Source organism: Chiloscyllium plagiosum, chromosome 11 (genome assembly GCF_004010195.1).
Source record: "Chiloscyllium plagiosum isolate BGI_BamShark_2017 chromosome 11, ASM401019v2, whole genome shotgun sequence".
NCBI lineage: Eukaryota > Metazoa > Chordata > Chondrichthyes > Orectolobiformes > Hemiscylliidae > Chiloscyllium > Chiloscyllium plagiosum.
In genome coordinates, this window is record NC_057720.1 from 93,812,925 (window position 1) to 93,835,249 (window position 22,325).

Below are 22,325 nucleotides of genomic sequence, written 5' to 3' on the forward strand. Positions count from 1 at the left end.
GGATAGGCAATAAATGCTGGACACCCACATCCCACAAAAGATTTTTAAAATGTGTTCTCTCGCTATGTTAATTTCACATTCCTCCTTCCTGATTTCAAAGGCTTTACCATCGTAAAACCATGTGAAAAATATTCATTGATAACCGTATCTATATGGTCTGCCTTCACATTAGTAACCCCTCTTCTTTGTTACCTATTAAAAATATCCTTGCTAATTCCATGATTGAAGTTGCCAATACAAGTAACAGTGAGATAGCTTTCTGCATTGCCTCAATCTTATAGACAGGGGCCCCTGGCATGAACCTGTTAGACGAGAGGATGGAGGGGACATGTTAGAGGCCTTTAAGAAGATGATCATTAATCGAGAAATGAAGCTAGAGTGTGGGGCACAGACAGGGGAAGTAGCAGTAACAATATTGTGGGGGGGGAGGGCGTGGGGTGGTGGAGTGTGTGTGGGTAGGGCTGGAGTTCAACCTGGGAAAGTATGATGTGATTTAAACTCTAATGCAGATTAAAGTGCTAAAGGCAGGATTCTTGGCCGTGTGGAGAACCGAGGGACCTCAAAGTTGCCACCAAAGTTGATGGGGCTGTTAAGAAGGCATTCATTAGCAGGGGAGTTGAGTTTAAGCCGCGAGGTTATGCTGCAGCTCTATAAAGCCCTGGTTAGACCACACTGAGAATATTGTGTTCAGTTCTGGTCGCCTCATTATAGGAAGGATGTGGAAGTTTTAGAGAGGGTGCAGAGGAGATTTACCAGGATGCTGCCTGGACTGGAGGGCATGTCTTAGAAGAAAGGTTGAGAGAGCTGGGGCTTTCTTATTGGAATGAAGAAGAATGAGAGGTGACTTGATGGAGGTGTACAAGATGATGAGAGGCACAGATAGAGTGGATAGCCAGAGACTTTTCCCCAGGGCAGAAATGTCTATCACGAGGGGTCAAAATTTTAAGGTGATTGGAGGAAGGTTTAAGGGAAATGTCAGAGAGAGGTTCTTTACACAGAGTGGTGGGTTTGTCAGCAGTGGTACTAGAGTCAGATACATTAGGGACATTTAAGGGTCTCTTGGATAGGCACATGGATGATAGTAAAATGAAGGGTATGTAGGTTAGGTTGATCTTAGAATGGATAAAAGGTTGGCACAATATCAAGGGCTGAAGAGCCGGTACTGTGCTGTACAGTGCTTTGTTCTGTGTTCGATGACCTATCATTCTGTCATTGTTTTACCTGTCAGTGATGTTATATTGGCCTGGTTTTCAGCCATCCCAATGAAGTTAGCTCCTTCCAAATTGGATGTTTGACTCTGACTGTTCCTTGCTGTTTTCTGAGGCATCATTGTGTGATGATCACTCTTACCCAATTTGACCTCCACAAACTCTTGATCTACTCGGTCCACTATATCTCACAATCGATCCAGCAATTATTCCTCCAGCTAGCGAGGAAACTTTGTGGGTCTGGGGGGAGCCCACAAAGAGGGATTTCAAATAAGGTGCCATATAAAAGCTCATTAAGAGTTCATGATGTTGGAACTGATACATTAGCAAGAATTGAGCACTGGCTAACCAACAGTGAGACATGATAAATGGATCATTTTCATGTTGAGAAAAAAAGTAACTCTTGAGTGTCACAGGGATCAGTGCTGGGACCATAATTATTTACAAGCTATATCAATGACTTTGAAGAGATGCTATATAGCAATCCAATTTGCCACTTGTCCAAAGATACTGCAGGTGTGAAAGTAAGTTGTGAAGAGGTTACAAAGAGAATAATTGTCACATGTACTCAATGAGTTTAGTGAAGATGTTTATACATCGCCAATTACAATGGAGAGACGGTGGGGTAGTCGTTGTTCAGAGGTCTATGATGATGTCCTGGGGATGTAGATTCAGGTTCCATCACGGCAGTAGGTGGTATTTAGATTAGATTAGATTCCCTACAGTGTGGAAACAGGCCCTTCGGCCCAACAAGTCCACACCGACCCTCCGAAGAGTGACCCACCCAGATCCATTTCCCTCTGACTAATGGTACCTAACGCTATGGGCAATTTAGCCTGGCCAATTCACCTGACCTGCACATCTTTGGATTGTGGGAGGAAACCCACACAGAGAATGTGCAAACTCCACACAGACAGTCACTCGAGCCTCGAATTGAACCTGAGACCCTGGTGCTTTGAGGCAGCAGTGCTAACCACTGCCACCCTAAGTGTGCTACCCTAGATGCAGTGAATTATTTGGAAGTTAGTCTGTGATGGTGGCCATAAAACTGCCTTAGATTGTCTAAGCCCATCTCAGTCGCTGATGCCCTTTGGGAGAGGGAATCATCTATCCAGCCTGCATGTGACTGCAAAGTTTGCTCTGAAAAAGCTCTTCAGTTCAAGGGCAATTAGTGATGGACAACAAATGCTGGCCTTGCCAGTGATACTCACTCTCCTGAAATAATAATTTTTTTAAACAGAAGATAATTTAAATCAGTGGGTGAAAATTTGGCAGATGGGGAATTTGAGATTGCCTTCTCAGGCAGGAAGAACGGATTAACAGAATTTGAGTTTGAGAGACTCCAGAATGTTGTGGCACAGAGAGATTTGAGTGCCATTGTACATAAATCTGGTGCAGTGGTAGTGTCCTCACCCCTGGACCAATTGACCTGGATTCAATTCCCACTTGCTCCAGGGGTGTGTAATAACATTGCTGAACAGGTTGATTAGAAAAATATAGGTATATGAATTATAAGACAACAGTGTCTAGGAAGAGCAAGTCTTTAAGAAAGACAGTGCAAAGGGGGTGGAGCTTTTGCCCGAAACATCAATTTTCCTGCTCCTCGGGTGCTGCTTGACCTACTGTGCTTTTCCAGCACCACTCTAATCTGGACTCTGATTTCCAACATCCACAGTACCCACTTTTGCCTATAAAGGTAGTGAAGACTTGCTACAATGGCATAGGGCATTGGTGAGACCATATCCTCCATAGAAGTTTGGTCTTTTTACCTAAGGAGAGATACACTTTCATTGGAGACAGATCAGAGATGGGTCCTGGGATGAAGGGCTTGTCTGATGAGGAAATGTTGGGGAAGGTGTTCAGAAAACTGGGAGGTGATTGCATTGAAAGATGCTCGACAGGATAGATGCGGGCAGGATGTTTTCATTTCATGGGGGATTCGACAACTGGGGAGAGGTGGAACGAGGAGCACTTTCAGAATAAGGGGGCTGCTATTGAGTATCGAGGTGATGAAGAATTTCTTCAGGCAGTTATGTGGACTTCTGATCCCAAGACAGCAATCAAGTCCAGGCCACAAAATATTCAAGGCTTACTTGTCTTGAGGGGCCCAGACTAGAAAGTGGAGTTCAGATCTTGATCAGATCAGCCACGATATTAACAAATATTGGAGCAGGTTCAGTCAGCCATATTTTTGATTCTTTATTCTTTCTTAGCAAGTGAAGTCACTACAACGACAACATTTGTCATCCATCCATCGTTCTCTTTCACTGCCATTTCAGAGCGCATTTGAAAGTCAATCACATTGTTCTGGGTGTGGAGTCATATGTAGACCAGGCCGGGTAAGGATGACAGATTTCCTTCCCTAAAGGACTTTGGAAAAATAACGATTTGGAGAGCAAGCGATGGTAGTCATCCATAGTCTAAGACTAGCTTTATAATACAGATTTTTCTGCATTGTATTCAAATTTTGCCATATGTCATATTGGGATTTGGATCAATGTTCCCAGAAAGTTGTTTTGGGCCTCTGGATTATTAGTCCAGTGACCATAAGGTGTAGGAGCAGAGGTGACCATTCAGCCTGTCAAATCTACACGGCCATTCGATGAGATAATGGTTGATCTGATCATCCACGTTCTTGCTTTTTCCCCATAACCCTTGATTACAAAATCTGTCTGTCTTAACCTTGAATTTAGTTAACGACCCAGTCTCGACTGCCCTTAGGTGAAGAATCCGAAAGATTCACTCCTGTCAAAGAAATTCCTCCTCATCTCTGTCCATACTGAGCAACTCCTTACTCTGACATTAGACCTCTGTTGGTTAACAGTGATCCCTCATTCCCAATTCTTCTATAAGAGGAAGTGTCCTCTCCATTTCTGTCCGGTCAGGACCCCTCAGGATCTTGTATGTTTCAATCAAGTGCCCTCTTAGTCTTCTAAATTCCACGCAAGCAAAACCTGTCCAACCTTTCTACATCAAACAATCCTCTAATTTCAGTTTGGATTGGTAAACCTCTTCTGAGCTGCCTGCAACACATTAACATCCTTCCTTAAATAAGGAGACCAGTTCTCTAAATGTAGTCTCACCAGTGCCCTGTCTAACTGAAGCATAACCTGCCTGCTGTTGCATTCAATTTGCCTCTCAATAGACCTTCATACCCTATAGGTTTCCTGACTGCTTGCTGTACCTGCATGCTATAATTCTGCAGTAGGACATACAGATCCTCCTGTATCCGAGCTCTGCAATTTCTCACCATGCAGATCAAATGCATTTTTATTTTTCCTGTGAAGGACGACCGTTTCTCAAATTGTGTTACATTTGCTCCAATTTGGCCCGCTGAACCTAACTAGGTATTTTTTGTAACCTCCGCACATCCTCTTCATGACTTATTTTCCTCCCTATCTTTGTGTCATCAGCAAAGTTAGCTTCACTAAATTAATATAGATTGGAAAGAGATGAGGCCCTAACATCAATCCCCATGGTGCTGCATTTGTGAAGTCTCACCAGCTTGAAAAAGACCCATATATTCCTACACTGTTTCCCATTAGTTTGCCAATCTTCTATCCATGCCAATAAGCTACCTCCTACACCTGGAGGTGTTATTTTCCACACTAACCTTTAATGCACCACTTAATGAAATGCCTTCTGGAAACCCAAGTGCAATTTTAACCAAGTGTGATCCGTCTTTACCTTCTCTCTCCTCTTTTACAATGTATCCTGAAATACTACTCCAACCCCAGCTCCCCTTTTCCCTCCCATAGCTTTTGTAAAAGCTTCCTATCTTGGAACACTAAGTTTCCTGTTCTTTCCATTTTTAAGTTGTGCCATTAGATTCTAATCTCACATGGCTATTTGTGCCTGTTGTCCTCTCATCTTATTCACCTTATTTGTGTGTTGACACAAAGATATTCTAAACATACAAAGAACAAAGAAAATTTACAGCCCAGGAACAGGCCCTTCGGCCCTCTAAGCCTGAGCCGATTCAAATGTAATGTCTAAACCTGTCGGTCAATTCTTAAGCATCTGTATCCCTCTGCTCCCCACCTACTCCTGCATCTGTCCAGAGGCACCTTAAATAAACCTACAGTGCCTGCCTCTACCACCACTGCTGGCAATGCGTTCCAGACACCCACCACCCTCTGTGTGAAGTACTTTCCGTGTGTATCCCCCTTAAACTTTTCACCTCTCACTTTGAAAGCATGACCTCTGGTTATTGAATCCTTCACCCTGGGAAAAAGCTTGTCTCTATCCACCCTGTCTATACCCTTCACAATTTTGGAAACCTCAATCAGGTCCCCCCTCAATCTCCTTTTTTCTAATGCAAATAAACCTAACCTACTCAACCGACCACTCTATCCACCTGTGCAGCAACCTTCAGGGTACAATGGACCTGTACTCCCAGATCTCTCTGCCTATCAACTTTTCCCAAGGCTCTTCCGTTCATTGTAATTCGCTCTAGAATTGGTCTTTCCTAAATATATCACCTCACATTTGTCTGGATTGAAAGCCATCTGCCACTTTTTCGCCCAACTCTCCAGTATCCTCCTGTATTCTCTGACAGTCCCTTATGCTTTCTGCCACTCCACCAATCTTTGTGTCATCTACATGTCAGTGTATTGCTCATAGTCCTCCTTATTCAGCTCCTGTGTAATGTGGAAGTACCTTGTTCTCTAATATGACTAATGCTGTCACTGCTTGATGCATCTTATTCCTCTTTTTCACTGCTATAGACCAGTGTGCATCTCCTCCCAATTAAGTTTAACCCCTGCCCAACCTCTCTCTTTTACTTCGGGTTGAGTGGGGTGATGGACCCTGCCCAATAGAGCTGTATATACTCCCAACTTTGAGCATATTCGAGATGGATATTTACAGAATTTTGTGTAGAAGTGTTTCTCTTTTATTGGCATGTGCTTGTCACTGGCACAGCCAATATTTGTCACCATCCCTCACTGACCTTGAACCAGAAGGTTTGCCTGGCCATCCCAGAAGGCAATTAAGAGGTGGTTTAATTAAAACTCTTGATAGAGTAGAGACTGGGAGGCTGCTTCTTCTGTTGGGGTGTATACAGCCCTCTGGGCTAGAGAATTCTGAAACTTGACCACCTGCTGAATGACCCATCTCAGCCTAGGGCCACATTTTCACTCAGATTGGAACGAGCTGGAATTTCTGGACCCAGGGTGATGGAACTTTTGGAATTCCCTGGCCGATAGAGCTGTACATACCCCCAACTTTGAGCACGTTCGAGATGGATACTTACAGAATTTTGTGTAGAAGTGTTTCTTTTTTAATTGTTTTATTGGCATATGTGTGTTACTGGCACAGCCAACATTTGTCACCATCCCTCACTGGCCTTGAACCGAAAGGTTTGCCCGAAAGGCAATTAAGAGACAACCACATTGTTGTGGGTCTGGAATCACATAGAGGCCAGACCAGGTTAACTTATACTCTCTTCCACCCTCTTCCGTCAGGCAGAAGACGTAAGAGTTTGAATATATGAATGAACAGATTCAAGAACGGCTTCTTCCCCACTGTTATCAGACTTTTGAACGGACGTGTCATGTGTTAATTCTGACTGCACTCTGCAACTTTTCTGCAGCTGTAACATGATATCTTGCACTCTGTTCTGCTACCCTGATGCACTTTGGATGGTATAATCTGCCGGTAGAGTACGCAAAACAACACTTTTCACTGGATCTGGGTACATGTGACAACAGTCCATCAATACATCCGATTTCCTTCCCTAAAGGGCACTAGTGAACCCCAAAGAGATTTTATAACATAGACAATTGTTTCTTGGTCGCCATTACTATGATTAATTTGGTATTATGGGTTTTAATTTATTGTATTTAAATCCCATTAGCCTTGGTCATTAAGATATATCAGGAATATCAAGCGTCCTTAAGCTGAACCCTGCAGAGCTCCACTTGAAAACTTCCTAAACCCGAAAAACATCCCCCGATGTTTGGTCACTGTACTTATTCCGTATCCATTTTGCTACTATCCCTTTTAATCGGCAAGCTCTCAGTTTGTCCACAGATCTTTCATCTACTGTCTTTTTAAAATCCATGTTCATTACATCAAAAAGTGTTGATGTATGTGTTATCTCTGTGTTATCTCATCAAAACTTTCAGCATATTATCTTAACATGATTTGCCCCTCAACACATCTATTAACTTAATAATACGTCCCACAGAAAGATAACAACAACAACTTGCATTTTTATGAAAGCTTTGACATGGTACAAGATCTTGAGTTGACTCGTAAGAGTCTTATCAGATAAATTCAAACTGAAGACACAAGGAGTTTGCAGATGGGTGTGGGTAGGTTGAGTGAGTGAGCAAAACATCTGGCTGATGGAGCGTAATGTGGGAAAATGTGGAGCTGTTCCCTTTGGTTGGGAGAATGAAAATGCAGGGGATTACTTAAATGGAGAGTGATGACAGAATTTGGAGGGATCTAGATGTTCCAGTGTGTGAATCACAGAAAGTATGTGGATACTAGACATTATCAAGATGATGAATGGGACGTTATCCTTTATTATGTGAGGAACTAGACAAAGTGTTAAGGATGTTCTGTGTCAGTTATACAGGGCACTGGTGAGACCGCATCTTGTATACCGTGTGCTGTTTAGGTCTCCTTATTTAAGTACATTTGAGATGACTCAACAGAGATTTAGATTGGAACCTGGAGTGACTAGGTTGTCTTATGAGAAAAGGTTGGACAGACTAGGCTTGTTTCCACTGGGGTTTAGGTGATCAAGGGGTGATTTGATTGCAGTGTATGAGATCCTGAATGGGCTTGACAAGGTGGATGTGGAAAGGGTGTTTGCTTTCGTGGGTCAGTCCCGAACTAGGGAGCACTGTTTTACGGTAATCAGTCAGTTTTCAGAACAGAGATGAGGGATTGTTTTTTCTTCTTGAGAGTTGTTCGACTTTGGAACTCTGTGCCTCAGAGAGTGGCAGAGTCATTGAATATTTTGAAGACCACAATGGATGGATTCTTGTTCAGTTGGGGAATGGAGTGTTAGTTAGGTTCAGTACAGAAACAAACACAATCTTTACTGAACAGTGAAGCACCTCATGGTCTACTGCTTCTAGTTTGTATGTTTGCACAAGCTGTGTGAGGTAATATTTAAACGACTGAGCAAAAACGTCAACGAGAGATCAGAACTGGCAGAGTGCCAATACATCAGAGAGCTCCGCGGTTGGTGGAGAATTCAACGATCAGAAGGTGGCGCATGAACACAAGGGTGAGAGGTTTTGTGTGGCGGCAACTGGGAGCCAGTGCAGCTCAGCAAGCACAGTAATGTTGACTGAATGACCATATTGCAACAGGAGCAGAGACCTGGGTAGCTTGATGCTTGAGGATTGTGAGAAGCGATTGGAAAAGTCAAAGCTGTGGGGGAGCAAAGGAGCAGATATGGAGGTGAGAAAATGGATCCATTATGGGGACAGACAGTTTCCAGTTATCATAAAATTCCTACAGTATGGAAAGAGGTCATTTTGCTCGTTCAGTCTGAACTGACTCTCCAAAGAGTATCCCACCTACTCTATTCCCATAACCTTGCATTTCTCATGGCTAATCCACATAACCTACACATTCCAGGATACTACAGGGCAATTTAGCATAGCCAATCCACCTAACCTGCACACCGTTGGACTGTGGGAGGAAACATACGTGGACAAGTACAAACTCCACAAAGACATCACCTGAGGGTGGACTTGAACCTGGGTCACTGGTACTGTGAGACAGCAGTGCTAACCACTGAGCCACCATGTCCCCTCCTCAAACAATGAGGTGGATATGTAGTGAGGAGCTCATCTCTGTCAAATAGGCCACTATGTACATAGATAGACTGGTTCCACTGCCCACAATGGCTGGAGTAGGCTGTGGAGGGTGAAACTGATGACCAGGAAATAAAGAGCTGAAAATGTGTTGCTGGAAAAGCGCAGCAGGTCAGGCAGCATCCAAGGAGCAGGAGAATCGATGTTTCGGGCATGAGCCCTTCTTCAGGAATTCTTCAGCCCTCACTTTCTCCAACCAGGAAATAAAGTCAGAAAGGGACTGAAGACTTAGCTCTTCCTAATAGTTAGCAAGAGGAAGTATCTAATCCATCCACAGAGAATGCCGGAAAACTCTCCACAGATACCTGCTGAATTTCTCCAGCAGTTATCTCTGTTTGTTCAGATCTCTGACATCCAGTGTGACTTGCTTTTCTCGACTCACCTCGTTCTAGAAGCCAGGTGAGTGATGTGACAGCTTCAAGGCAGTTGAGATGTGAGGAGGATGGATGGGTGAGGTGGACCAGGGTGTCGTCAGTGTGCTTGTGAAAAATGGCAGTGCGTTTTTCATGCCACAGCAGGAGCAATAGTTGACCTCATACAGGTCACTGAAGGAAGATGTCAATGAGCTAATTACAGTGACTGAAATGAGAAGGCCACAACATGACATGTGCTAATTGCCCGTCCCGACAACAGTGCTTCAGCAAACTCTAAGGCACAACCTGGTTGTGGAATGGAGGGGGGGGATGGGGGCATTCATTCGAGAGCTCAGGGAACAATGCTCTGTTACCCTGTTCCCAGTGCTTAGCATTCCAGTCGTTCAGATGTCACCCAACCCTGGCAGCCTGCAATTCATGCAGCTGATCGCCATGGAGATGCCTTGGCTGCCAGGTAACCGTCCATTATTTTGTTCACATTTTTTTTGTGTCAAATCGCTTGATTGTCAAAGCAAAGAGAAAGAGACTGAGGGAGTGATGCAGTCCAGACAGAGGTTCACAGACCATCAAAATGATGAGAGTTAGGAGCAGGTGTAAGCCGTTCTGCCCATCAAATCTGCTCAGCTATTCAATGAGATCGTGGCAGATCTGACAATCTTCAACTCCACTTACCTTTGTTTTCCCTATAACCCTTGACTCGCTTACTGATTAGAAATCTGTTTCTCTCAGCTTGACAGCTGTTTGCGGTGAAGAATCATTCCCCTCTGAGGGAAGAAATTCCTCCTCAGCTCTGTCTTAAGTGGGCGACCACATCTTCTGAGATAATGCACTCTGGTCCTACTCTCTCCCTCAAAGGGAAACAACCTCTCCACATCTACACTGTCAAGTTCCATCAGAATCTTTCAATAAGGTCACCTCTCATTCTTGTGAAGTGCATAGAGCACACGCCCAACCTACTCAATTTCTCCTCGTAAGACACTCCCTCCATACCTGGGATTGGCCAAGTGGACATTGCCAGTCTATCTTCCTTTAGATAAAGGGCCCCAAAACTCTTATAGTATACAGGTATGGTTTTGGTAAAACTTCAGTAATGTTTTATAGTCCATTGCCTTTGAAATTAGGACCAACATTCCACTTGCCTTTCCTATTACCCACTGAATTTGGATGCTTTTTTTGTATTTCTTGGACAAGGATTCCCTAAACCTTCTGTCCTGCAGCTTTCTGCAGTCTTGCTCCCTTCAACTAATACTTAGCTCCTCTATTCTTCCAACCAAAGTGCGTAACCTCACATTTCCCCAGATTATATTCCATCTGCTAATTTTATCGTTCCTTTAATCTGTGTGTTTCCCCTTGCGGACTCTGTTTCATCCTCACACTTGTTTCCCCACATATTTTTCTGTCATCTTCAAACTTGCCGATTGTACGTTCACTTTCCACATCCAGACCTTTGGCACTAGTATCAACTGAGTCCCAAGTGCCCGCTCCCTGTTCCCCTTAACGCTGCACAGTTTTACCTTTCACGTATAATGTCCGAAGAGTGAAGCATCACGAGAGACAGGCATACAGGGAGCAGAAAGTAAAGAGCCAAAATGAGAGAAAGGGAGACGTCGGAATGAGAGACAAGAGCAAAAGAGAAAGAAGCGAAGATTGAGCTGAATATAAGAGGAATCAGTGGGGGAGAATTAGATTGAAAAGGAAACGGCTGTGAAACACTGATTGGTGTGACATTTTGGAATCAGTATTGGAAGTTTGTGCGTTACACACTGAGTTCTAATAAGTTCTACTTCCCTCTAACTGAATCGTCAGATGCAAGAAAGGTTACTCATTGCAAACTCCAGCATTGCCATTATTCCTTGTAGAGCTTCATTATAACTGTGACTGCAGGCATGGGTGATTCAATTTGATCTTTCTTTCCTCTCTGTAGTTGAGGCTCAACTCCTTCCCTTTCTTTTCCCACTCCCTTCTGTATCTGGAAGGCCCACTACCAGACCTCTTCAGCTTGCCTTCCTGGGCTAAGAGGTTTTTTTTGTATCAAACTCCACAACAGGTGCTTGAGTACGTGTGTGTGTGTGTGTGTGTGTGTGTGTGTGTGTGTGTGTGTGTGTGTGTGTGTGTGTGTGTCAGGGCACATGGATAAAGTACTGAAGAAGGTATACTGGATACTTGCCTTTATTAGCCGAGGAAAAGAGTTTAAGAGCAGGGAGGTGATGATGGAACTATATAAAACATTGGTTAGGCCACAGCTGGACTTGAGAGTGTGCTGCTGGAAAAGCACAGCAGGTCAGGCAGCATCCGAGGAGCAGGAAAATTGACGTTTCAGGCAAAAGCCCTTCATCAGGATGTCAAACCACCTGCTCCTTGGATGCTGCCTGACCTGCTGTGATTTCCCAGCCCCGCACTCTCGACTCTGATCTCCAGCATCTGCAATCCTCACTTTTGCACAGCTGGTGTCGCTATGTGCAGTTCTGGAATCCATGACATGGGAGGGTGTGATATCGCTGGAGAGGGTGCAGAGGAGATTTACCAGGATGGTGCCTGGGCTGGAGAGTTTCATTATGAGGAGAGATTGGACAGACTGGAGTTGTTTTCCATGGAGCAGAGGAGATTGGGAGGGGACATGACTGAGGTGTAGAAAATTATGAGAGGAATAGACAAAGTAGGTATGAAGGAACCTTTCTCCTTGATGGAGGGATCAATGACTAGGATCATATATTTAACGTAAGGAACAGGAGGTTTCGTGAAAATGTGAGGAAGAACATTTCCACCCAGGTGGTGGTGGGAATCTGGATCTTATTGCCTGTCAGGGTAGGAGAGACAGAAACCCTCATCACATTGAAGAAGCATTTAGATGTGAATTTATGATGCCAAGGCATACAAGGCTATGGACCAAGTGCTGAGAAATGGGATTAGAATAGGCAGGTGGCTGTTTCTGATTGGTACAGATGCAGTGGGCCAAAGGCCATTGGCCTGTGCTCTAGATCTCCATGACTGACACCCTAGTGCTGTACTTGCAGATTTTTATCAGATCTCTCAATCTTACCACTTTAAATCTGCTCAAGGCAAAGAGCAAAACCCCCTACTTTGGGGACCAGAAGGCTAATTGATTTAACAGTTAATCTCAAAGCCAGCCTGTCTGAGAATGCGTGTCTCAGTAATTCACGGAGATTGGTGGCTAAATCATTGGGAGCCACTCGCTGGAGTGGTCTGTGAATCAATTTAACTCAGTGGGACAAGTTGTGAGTATTTAATCTTGACCAAAACAATCACAGATCAAGTAAATGGGAAAATACAGAAAGAGAAAGAAGAGGAAGGGGGGGGGAGAGAGAGAGAGAGAGATAGATACATGCAGACAGCCTGGAGCCATACTGTGACAAATGGTAAAAATAATCATTCTAAGAAGCATCAAACTGAATGAGCCCAGGGGACTCTAATGAGTGGCCTTTCAAAACCTCGTCAATATTTAACATCTTGCAATGAGGAGCGCCTGAGGTGGTTGACCAGGTTAGAATGCACATAAAGCAAACAGTGCTCAAAGAATCCCTCAAACTGACAGATGTCCCTCAAGGCAAGAGAATATAAAATTAAACAACGGAAGATGTTTTTCTGCTTTACTTATGGTGTTTATGGGAGGCCATGAGGGAGATGAAATGAAAGGAATTGTCTGTCACAGAGACAACAGGATGTTAAATAATGCAGTTAATGTTCAGTAACATTCGTTCCCTATGGGACCAGCTTGTTCAGCTGCTGTTCAGTTTGGATGTTCCGCAAACCCTTCTACACTCTTCAGTCTCATGTGACCAGCTAACATTTGTTTCATCATCACCATTGTCAACACTATAATCACCTTCAGCATCAATGCTACCACTGTAACCACCAACACCACAATCGCTATAAACATTACCACCGTAACCACAATCCCTATGAACGTTACCACCATAACCGCAATCCCTATGAACATTACCACCGTAACCGTAATCCCTATGAACATTACCACCATAACCACAATCCCTATGAACATTACCACCGTAACCACAATCCCTATAAACATTACCACCGTAACCGCAATCACTATGAACATTACCACCGTAACTGCTATCCCTATAAACATTACCACCATAACCGCAATCCCTATTAACATTACCACCGTAACCGCAATCCCTATAAACATTACCACTGTAACCGCAATCACTATGAACATTACCACTGTAACCACAATCCCTATAAACATTACCACTGTAACCACAATCACGATGAACATTACCAGTGTAACCACAATCCCTATAAACATTACCACCGTAACCACAATCCCTATAAACATTACCACCGTAACCGCAATCCCTATAAACATTACCAGTGTAACCACAATCCCTATGAACATTACCACCGTAACCGCAATCCCTATAAACATTACCACTGTAACCGCAATCACTATGAACATTACCACCGTAACCACAATCCCTATAAACATTACCACTGTAACCACAATCCCTATAAACATTACCACTGTAACCACAATCACTATGAACATTACCACCGTAACCACAATCTCTATAAACATTACCACTGTAACCGCAATCACTATGTACATTACCAGTGTAACCACAATCCCTATAAACATTACCAGTGTAACCGCAATCACTATGAGCATTACCAGTGTAACTGCAATCCCTATGAATATTACCACTGTAACCGCAATCCCTATGAACATTACCACTGTAACCACAATCACTATGAACATTACCTTTTTAACCACAATCCCTATAAACATTACCACTGTAACCACAATCATGATGAACATTACCACTGTAACCGCAATCCCTATGAACATTACCACTGTAACCACAATCCCTATAAACATTACCACTGTAACCACCAATGCCACAATCACTGTAAATATTACCACTATAACCAACAACACCACAGTCCCTGTAAACATTACCACATAACCACCAACACCACAATCCCTGTGAACGTTACCACTGTAACCAGTAACACCACAATCCCTATAAACATTACCACTGTAACCAGTAACACCACAATCCCTATAAACATTACCACTGTAATCACCAAAGCCATAATCACCGTCAACGTAACACTACCAATGTAGCTACCACCACTACCATGATCACCACAACATCAACACTGTAACCACCACCACCACAAACACCATCAATATACCACTGTAACCATCACCACTACGATAAACATCAAACGTACAACTATAACCATCACCACATGATCAATATCAACATACCATTGCAACCATCACTATCATGATCACTGTCAACATCAACTCTACCACTTTAACCACCACCACGGCAACATCATCACCGCTGCAATCACTCTCACCACAACCAGTACCAACACCACAATCATCGCCACCACTGCAACCATCATTACCACTCATTACCAGCACTGCAACCACCATCACCAGCAATGTAGCAGTCATTACCATGGCAACCGTCATCACCACCATGAGTACAGCTACAACACTGGCATCTACCCAACCATGTGGAAAAAGCTGGAAAATGCAAACTGGCCTCATTAGACTACTGTCATTCTTAGCAAATTGATGGAAAATGTCATTGGTAATGTGATTGAGCAGCACTTCCTCAGCAAGAACCTGATCACCAGTGCTCAGTTTGAGTTCTGCCTGCTTCAGACTCATTACAATCTTGATCCAATTGTGCACAGAAGAGCTGGCTTCAAGAGATGACGTGATTCCCAAAGCTTACTTACCTTTAAATCCATCCACAGCTTCTCCCTATTTTGTCACCTTGTACTTCCCCAACCAACCAACTCAGCTTCTTTCCAATTTTGGATCACCCGCTATAATCACCTTCTCCCTGTATCCCTCAATCCCACCTCCTTACTTTCTCCCTGTCTCCTTCAATCCCATCTCCTCACCGTCTCCCTTTCTCCCTCAATCCCACCACCTCATCTTTACTCCATAAGCCTCAATCCTGTCTCCTCACCTCCCCATTTCCCTCGATCCCACTACTTCACCTTCTACCCCTCTCCCTCAGTTCCACGACCTGACCTTTTCGCCATATCCCCCAATATTCCATATTTCTCCCCACGTATGGGGTTTGGCAAGGTGATGACCTAATGGTATTATTGCGAGACTATTAACCCAGAGATTCAGACAGTATTCTGGTGAACCACGTTTGAATTCTGCAACAGCAGATGATGGAATTGAATTTTTTTAAAAAACCCCATAAAATCTGGAATTAAGAATCTACTGATGACCATGAAATGATTGTCAATTGTTGGAAAAACCCATCTGGTTCACGAATGTCATTCAGGGAAGGCAATTGACCATCTTCATCTGGGCTGCCCTACAAGTCACTCCAGAGCCAGTTGCTGCTAAACTGGGTCTGCGGCAGGTGGTGAGGAAACTAACAAGAGGGAAAAACATACTTGACCTCATTCTTACAAATCTGCCAGCTGTGGATGCATCTGTCCATGACCGTATCAGTAAGGGTGACCACCGCTCTGGCCTTGTGGAGACCAACTCCTGCCTTCACATTAAGAATTACCTCTATTGTGTTGTGTGGCACCATCACCGTGCTAAATGGGACAGACTTCGAATAGATCTAGCAACTCCAGACTGGGCATCCATGAAGTGGGTCATCAACAGCAGCAGAACTTGTACTCCAGCACAATCTGTAACCTCATGGTCCAGCATATCCCCCACTCAAGCCATGGCCGTCAACCCTGGTTAAATGGAGAATTCAGGAGGGCATGTCAGGGGCAGCACCAGGCATGCGTGAAGATGAGCTGCCCATGTGTTGAAGCCACCAAACTGAACTACTTGCCAAACAGCAGAAGCAGCAAGTGATAGACAGAGCTTAGTGATCCCACAACCAACGGGTCAGATCTAAGCTCTGCAGTCCTGTCACGTCCAGTCATGAGTGGTGGTGGACGATTAAACATCTCACTGGATGAGGAGACTCCACAAATATCCCCATCCTCAATGATGGAAGAGCCCAGCACATCAGGGCAAAAGATAAGGCTGAAGCTTTCGCAGTAATCTTCAGCCAGAGGTGCTGAGTGGATGATCCATCTCCAGCGTTACAGATATCAATCTTCAGCCATTTCAATTCACTCCACGTGATATCAAGAAACTGTCGGAGGCACTGGGTATTGCAAAAGCTATGGGCCCTGATAACATCCCAGCGATAGTACCAAAGATTTGTGGTCCAGAATTTGTCGCTTCCTTAGCCAAGCTGTCCCAGTACACTTACAACATGGGCATCAACCCAACAATATGGAAAATTGCCCAAGTATGTCTTGTACATTAAAAAAAAGGACAAATCCAACCCAGCCAATTACTGCCCCATCAGTCAACTTTCAGTCATCAGAAGAATGATGGAAGTTGTCATCAACTGCACTATCAAGCAGCACCCGCTCAGCAATAACCTGCTCGGTGACACCCAGTTTGGGTTCCGCCAGGGCCACTCAGCTCCTGACCTCATTACAGCCTTGGTTCAAACATGGACAAAAGAGTTGGATTCCAGAGGGGAGGGGAGAATAACATCCCTTGGCATCAAGGCTGCATTCAACCAAGTGTGGCATGAAGGACCCTGGCACAACTGGAATCAGTGGGTATTGGGGGAAAGCTCTCCAGTGGTTAGAACCAGACCTGACACGTAGGATGATGGTGGTGGGTTTTGGAGGTCAGTCATCTCAGCTCCAGGACATCTCTACAGGAGTTCCTCAGGGTAGTGTCCTCGGCCCAACTGTCTTCAGCTGCTTCATCAATGACCTTCCCTCCAACAGAAATGGAGATGTTCACCAATGATTGCACAATGTTCAACACCATTCGCGACTCCGCAGACACTGAAGCAGACCATGTCCAAATGTATCAAGATCTGGACAATATCTTGGGCTGACAAGTAGCAAGTATCATTCAGACCACATAAATGCCAGGCTATGACCATCACCAATAGGAGACAATCTAACCACCACCCCTTGAAATTCAGTGGTGTTACCATCACTGAATTCCCACTGTCAACATCCTGGGAGCTATCAGAAACTCAAATGAACTCACCACATAAAAGCAGTGGCTACCAGACCCAGGTCAGAGTCGAGGAATACTGTGGCAAGTAACTCCCGAAAGCCTGTCCACCATCTACAAGGCACAAGTCAGGGGTGTGATGGAATAGTCCCCACTTCCCTCGATGAGTGCAGCCCCAATGTCTCTCAAGAAGCTCAACACCATCCGGGACAAAGCAACCCATTTGACTGGCACTGCATCCACAAACATTCATTCCATCTGCCAGCATTGCTCAGTAGCAGCAGTGTTTACTATATGCACGATGTACTCCAGAACTTCACCAAAGATTCTCATAGCACCTTCCGAACACATGACCACTTCCATCTAGCAGGATAAGGGCAGTACCTACATGGGAGCAACACCATCTTCAAGTCCCCCTTCAAGCCACTCACCATCCTCACGTGGAATTTCTTTGCTGTCGCTGGGACAAAATCCTGGAAACCCCTCCCTAATGGCATTGTGGGGGAAACCCACAGCAAGGGCACTGCAGCGTTTCAAGATGGCAGCTCACCACCACCTTCTCAAGGGCAACTAGGGACAGGCAATAAATGCTGGCAAGCCACATCCCACAAAATGAATGAATAAATAAAAATATTCTCCAAAGCTGTGGAGAAACTTCAGCTTAAAGTTATTGAGGTCTGTCTTGGGATGAAAAGATCCCGATTGGAAGAACATGTTGTAGAGGCTAGCTTTGCATTTCCTTTCAAATGAACAATAAATAGCTGACTTGAATGAGACATTTGATGGGGCTGAGACTGAGGAGCCCTTCTTTGTAGGGACAACATTCAGAAGAGGCTGATGGCAGTTTAAAGTTTGAGTCAGGCTGTTTGCCGGGATGTCCCATGTAGCGCTTCAGTTCGACAAAAGCTGGTGAAGATCTGGAACTCACTGTCCCAAAAAGCAGTTGGCAAATGGTTAAAAAGCTGGGGGTGTTGGAGGTCTGGGGAGCTTGCACTTTTCTTGGGAAAGAGTTTCATTAGCTTGTGGAAGAGTGATAGAAAAATGAAGTTCATTTGGATACACATCTGCCCCAAATTGATTGAATGCTAGAACAAGCTGGAATGCTAGAACAAGCCATTCATCTCTCCTAACCTGTTCAGTCATTCAGTGTGGTCATGGCTGATCATCCAATTCAGCCCCCTGCTCCCACTTTCTCCCCGATGCTTTTTGATCCCTTTACCCCTAAAAACTATATCTAACTCCTTCTTGTGAACATTCAATGTTTTGGCTTCAACTACATTCTGTGGCAGAGAATTCCATGGGCTCAGCATTCTCAGGGTGAAGACAATTCTCCTCATTTCAATTCTAAACGGCCAATGCCATGTCCTTAAACTGTGACCTCTGTTTCCGAGCTCCTTCCTGTGATTACCTTGTCTCATCCAGTTTGAATTTTATCGGTTTCTCTGAGAACTCCTCCACCATTCTACTCAACTCCACTGAATACAAGCCTCGTGGGGGCGGCACGGTGGCTTACTGGTTAGCACTGCTGCCTCACAGTGCCAGGATCCCAGGTTCAATTCCTACCTTGGGCGACTGTCTGTGCGGACCTTTGCACATTCTCCCCGTGTCTGCGTGCATTTCCTCCGGGTGCTCCGGTTTCCTCTCACAGTCCAAAAATGTGCAGGTCAGGTGAATTGGCCATGCTAAATTGCCTGTAGTGTTAGGTACAGGGGTAAATGTAGGGGAATGGGTCTGGGTGGGTTGCTCTCCGGAGGGGTGGGTATGGACTTGTTGGGCCGAAGGGACTGTTTCCACACTGTAGGGAATCTAATCTCACCTTCATAAGGCAGCCCTGCCTCCCCCATGTCCCAATCTTCGGAGGCTGTGGTCAGGAATGAGTCCATGTGTGAGATGATGAGCCTTGATGTTAGTCGTGAGAATGCAGGGAGCTGGTTGTTCGGTGCGGGAGGGTCGGAGGGGTAAATGTCAGGGTGTTTGAAGGGACAAGCAAACCTGACAGATGGCTGGCATTTGGGGTTGGAAATCTAGTTTCCTGGGTGAGGAAACCAGCAGAGTTCAGGAGCAGTGTCGGCAGAAGGTGTTGCACAAAGAGGTATGGTGACTGGGGGAGAGTGTCACCGCAGCAGGAGTGATTAATATCTCTGCAAACACAGGCTCTCAGTCTCCATCATCACCAACTCAAATTCAAGGGTGCAGTCCAACACTCAGCGCTGCTGGCTTTGATTAATTCACTGAGTGTCAGGTGGAGAAAGGTGAATGCAGCCTGCCCCTTGATGAGCTACTATTGAAGGGACTTGCAAGGCACACTAATGAACTCTCTCTCTCTCTCCTTTTCTGCTTCCAGGCTCCTGGCAACAGCAGCGACACACTTCAATCTGCGAACCCTGAGGGCCGTCCGTGTGCTTAGACCCCTCAAACTGGTGTCAGGAATTCCCAGTAAGTGCACTGTTCGTGCCCAGTTAACCATGTTCGAAACTTGCTCATCAGCAGGTGGCAGCATTATCCTGAAGGGTCGAGGCACTGACACAGCTTCTAATTTAAACCGAACGCAGACAGAAAGTCAAGCTCTCTCTACATTTTAAAAACTGAAAGTAAACACTTGTCACCACTGAAGACACTCAGGACAGGGGCAACACAGCGTTAGATATGGATGCTCAGCTCGTTCAACTCTTTTAAGCTGAAAGTAAAGCTCCCTGTACACTCTCAAATTGAAAATAAAGCTCCCTCATCACTGTGCCCATCAAATACTCCCAGGACAGGGACAGCATGGGGTTAGGTGCAAAGTATAGCCAGCTCCACACAGTCCCCCAACAAACAGAGACTGGTACAATTGCAACATTTAAGAGGCATCTGGATGGGTATATGAATAGGAAGGGTTTGGAGGGATATGGGCCGGGCGCTGGCAGATGGGACTAGATTGGGTTGGGATATCTGGTCGGCATGGACGGGTTGCACCGAAGGGTCTGTTTCCATGCTGTACATCTCTATGAGTCTATGTAGACAGCGCGGGATTAGTTACAGAGTAAAACTGCCTTGACACTGTCCCCTGTCAAATAGTCCCAGGACAGGGACAGCATGGGGTTATATACAGAATGAAGCTCTCTCTACACAATTCCCCATCAAACACTCCAGGACAGCACAGCATGGGGTTAGATAAAGAGTAAAGCTCTCTCGACACTGTCCTATGTCTAACAGTCCTAGGACAGGGATAGCATGGGGTTAGATAAAGAGTGAAACTCCCTTGGCACTATTCCTATCAAATACTCCCAGGACATAGAACCACAGTATTAGGTGCAGAAGAAAGCTCTCTCTACACTGTTCGCAGAAAATACTCCCAGGACAGGAACAGCATGAGATTAGACACAGAATAAAGCTCCCCCTATTCTTTCTAACTAAAAGTAAATCTACCTCTGCACTTATAACTTGAAAGCTTGACACTGTCCCCATCATCACTTCTAGGACAGGTACATTTTAAAATAAAATTTAAACTGTAAGATGTGGGTGTCTCTGACTGGCCAGCATTTGTTGCCCATCCCTAGTTGCCCCTGGAGAAGGTGGTGAAGGGTTGCCTTCGTGAACCACTGCAGTCCACCTGCTGCAGTTCCATATATAAGAACGTAAGAACTAAAAACGGAAGGAATCATTTTGACCCCTGAAGCCTGCTCTTTCATTCAACATGATCATGACTGATCTACTTGTGACCTTAACCCCACTTTTTATTGGTCTCTCAGATGGCCCTTAGTCTATTTAATGATTCCTGCATGGATTCCTTACCCTCTAAATAGAGAGGTTCCAATGTCTGGCTTGATCTGGCATTTTCCTGTGATGATGCCCTTTGGTCCCAGTCTCTCCCACAAGGAGAAGTAACCTTTCCACATATACCCTTCCAAGCCACAAGAAAACCTTATGTGTGTCATCAGGTTTCCTCCCTTTCTAATAAACTCCAACAAGGACGGGCCCAGCCTGCTCAACCTCTCCTTATAAGAAAGTCCCTCCGTTTCGGTACTTAACCTAGTGAACCTTGAAACTCATGAACACAGAGGATGAAATGTTTATACCAAACGTCGTCAAGGCATGCACTTTGAAACAGGGATAAGACCATGATAAGGTTAACACTATCAAAAGGAAAGAAAATTGTAGCCCAGAGAGTAACATATCTCTCGGATCAGGCGGATTCCATCCCCTGGTTTCAAGATAAGTTATGGAACTGTACAGCACAGGAACCCATGATGCTGTGCTGAACATTCAGCCAAATTAAACTAATCCCCTCTGCCTGGCCTTGGTTCATATCTCTCCATTCCTTGTATTTCATGTGCTTATTTAAAAGCGCCTAAACTGCCCGACATGTCTGCCTCCACCACCATCCCTGACAACGCATTCCAGATACCTACCACTCTCTCAGTAAAAGAACCTGGGTGGCACGGTGGCACAGTGGTTAGCACTGCTACCTCACAGCACCAGAGACCTGGGTTCAAATCCCGCCTCAGGCAACTCTCTGTGTGGAGTTTGCACATTCTCTGCCCGGGTTTCTCCGGGTGCTCCGGTTTCCTCCCACAGTCCGAAGATGTGCAGGTCAGGGTGAATTGGCCATGCTAAATTGGCCGTAGTGTTAGGTAATAAGGGGAATTGCTCTTCGGAGGTTCGGTGTGGACTTGTTGGGCCAAAGGGCCTGTTTCCACACTGTAAGTAATCTAATCTAAAACCTGCCCCGAACATCTCCTTTGAACTTGCCTGCTCTCACCTTAAATGTATGCCACCTAGTATTAGACATTTCAACTCTGGGAAAAAGATTCTGACTGTCAACCCTATCTATGCAACTTATAATTTTATCGACTTTTATCGAGTCTCCCCTCAGCTGCTCCAGAGAAAACACCCGTAGTTT

General features: G+C 44.9%; 1 protein-coding gene across 1 annotated transcript in view; it reads left to right on the forward strand.

Annotated features, from left to right (window-relative positions):
* Positions 1-22,325, forward strand: part of LOC122554086 (probable voltage-dependent R-type calcium channel subunit alpha-1E) — a 169,915-nt gene that overhangs the window by 36,777 nt on the left and 110,813 nt on the right. Inside the window, exon 3 of the mRNA XM_043698538.1 lies at positions 19,788-19,879. Coding sequence (XP_043554473.1) covers positions 19,788-19,879 — 92 coding nt within the window. The remainder of the gene's footprint in view (positions 1-19,787; positions 19,880-22,325) is intronic.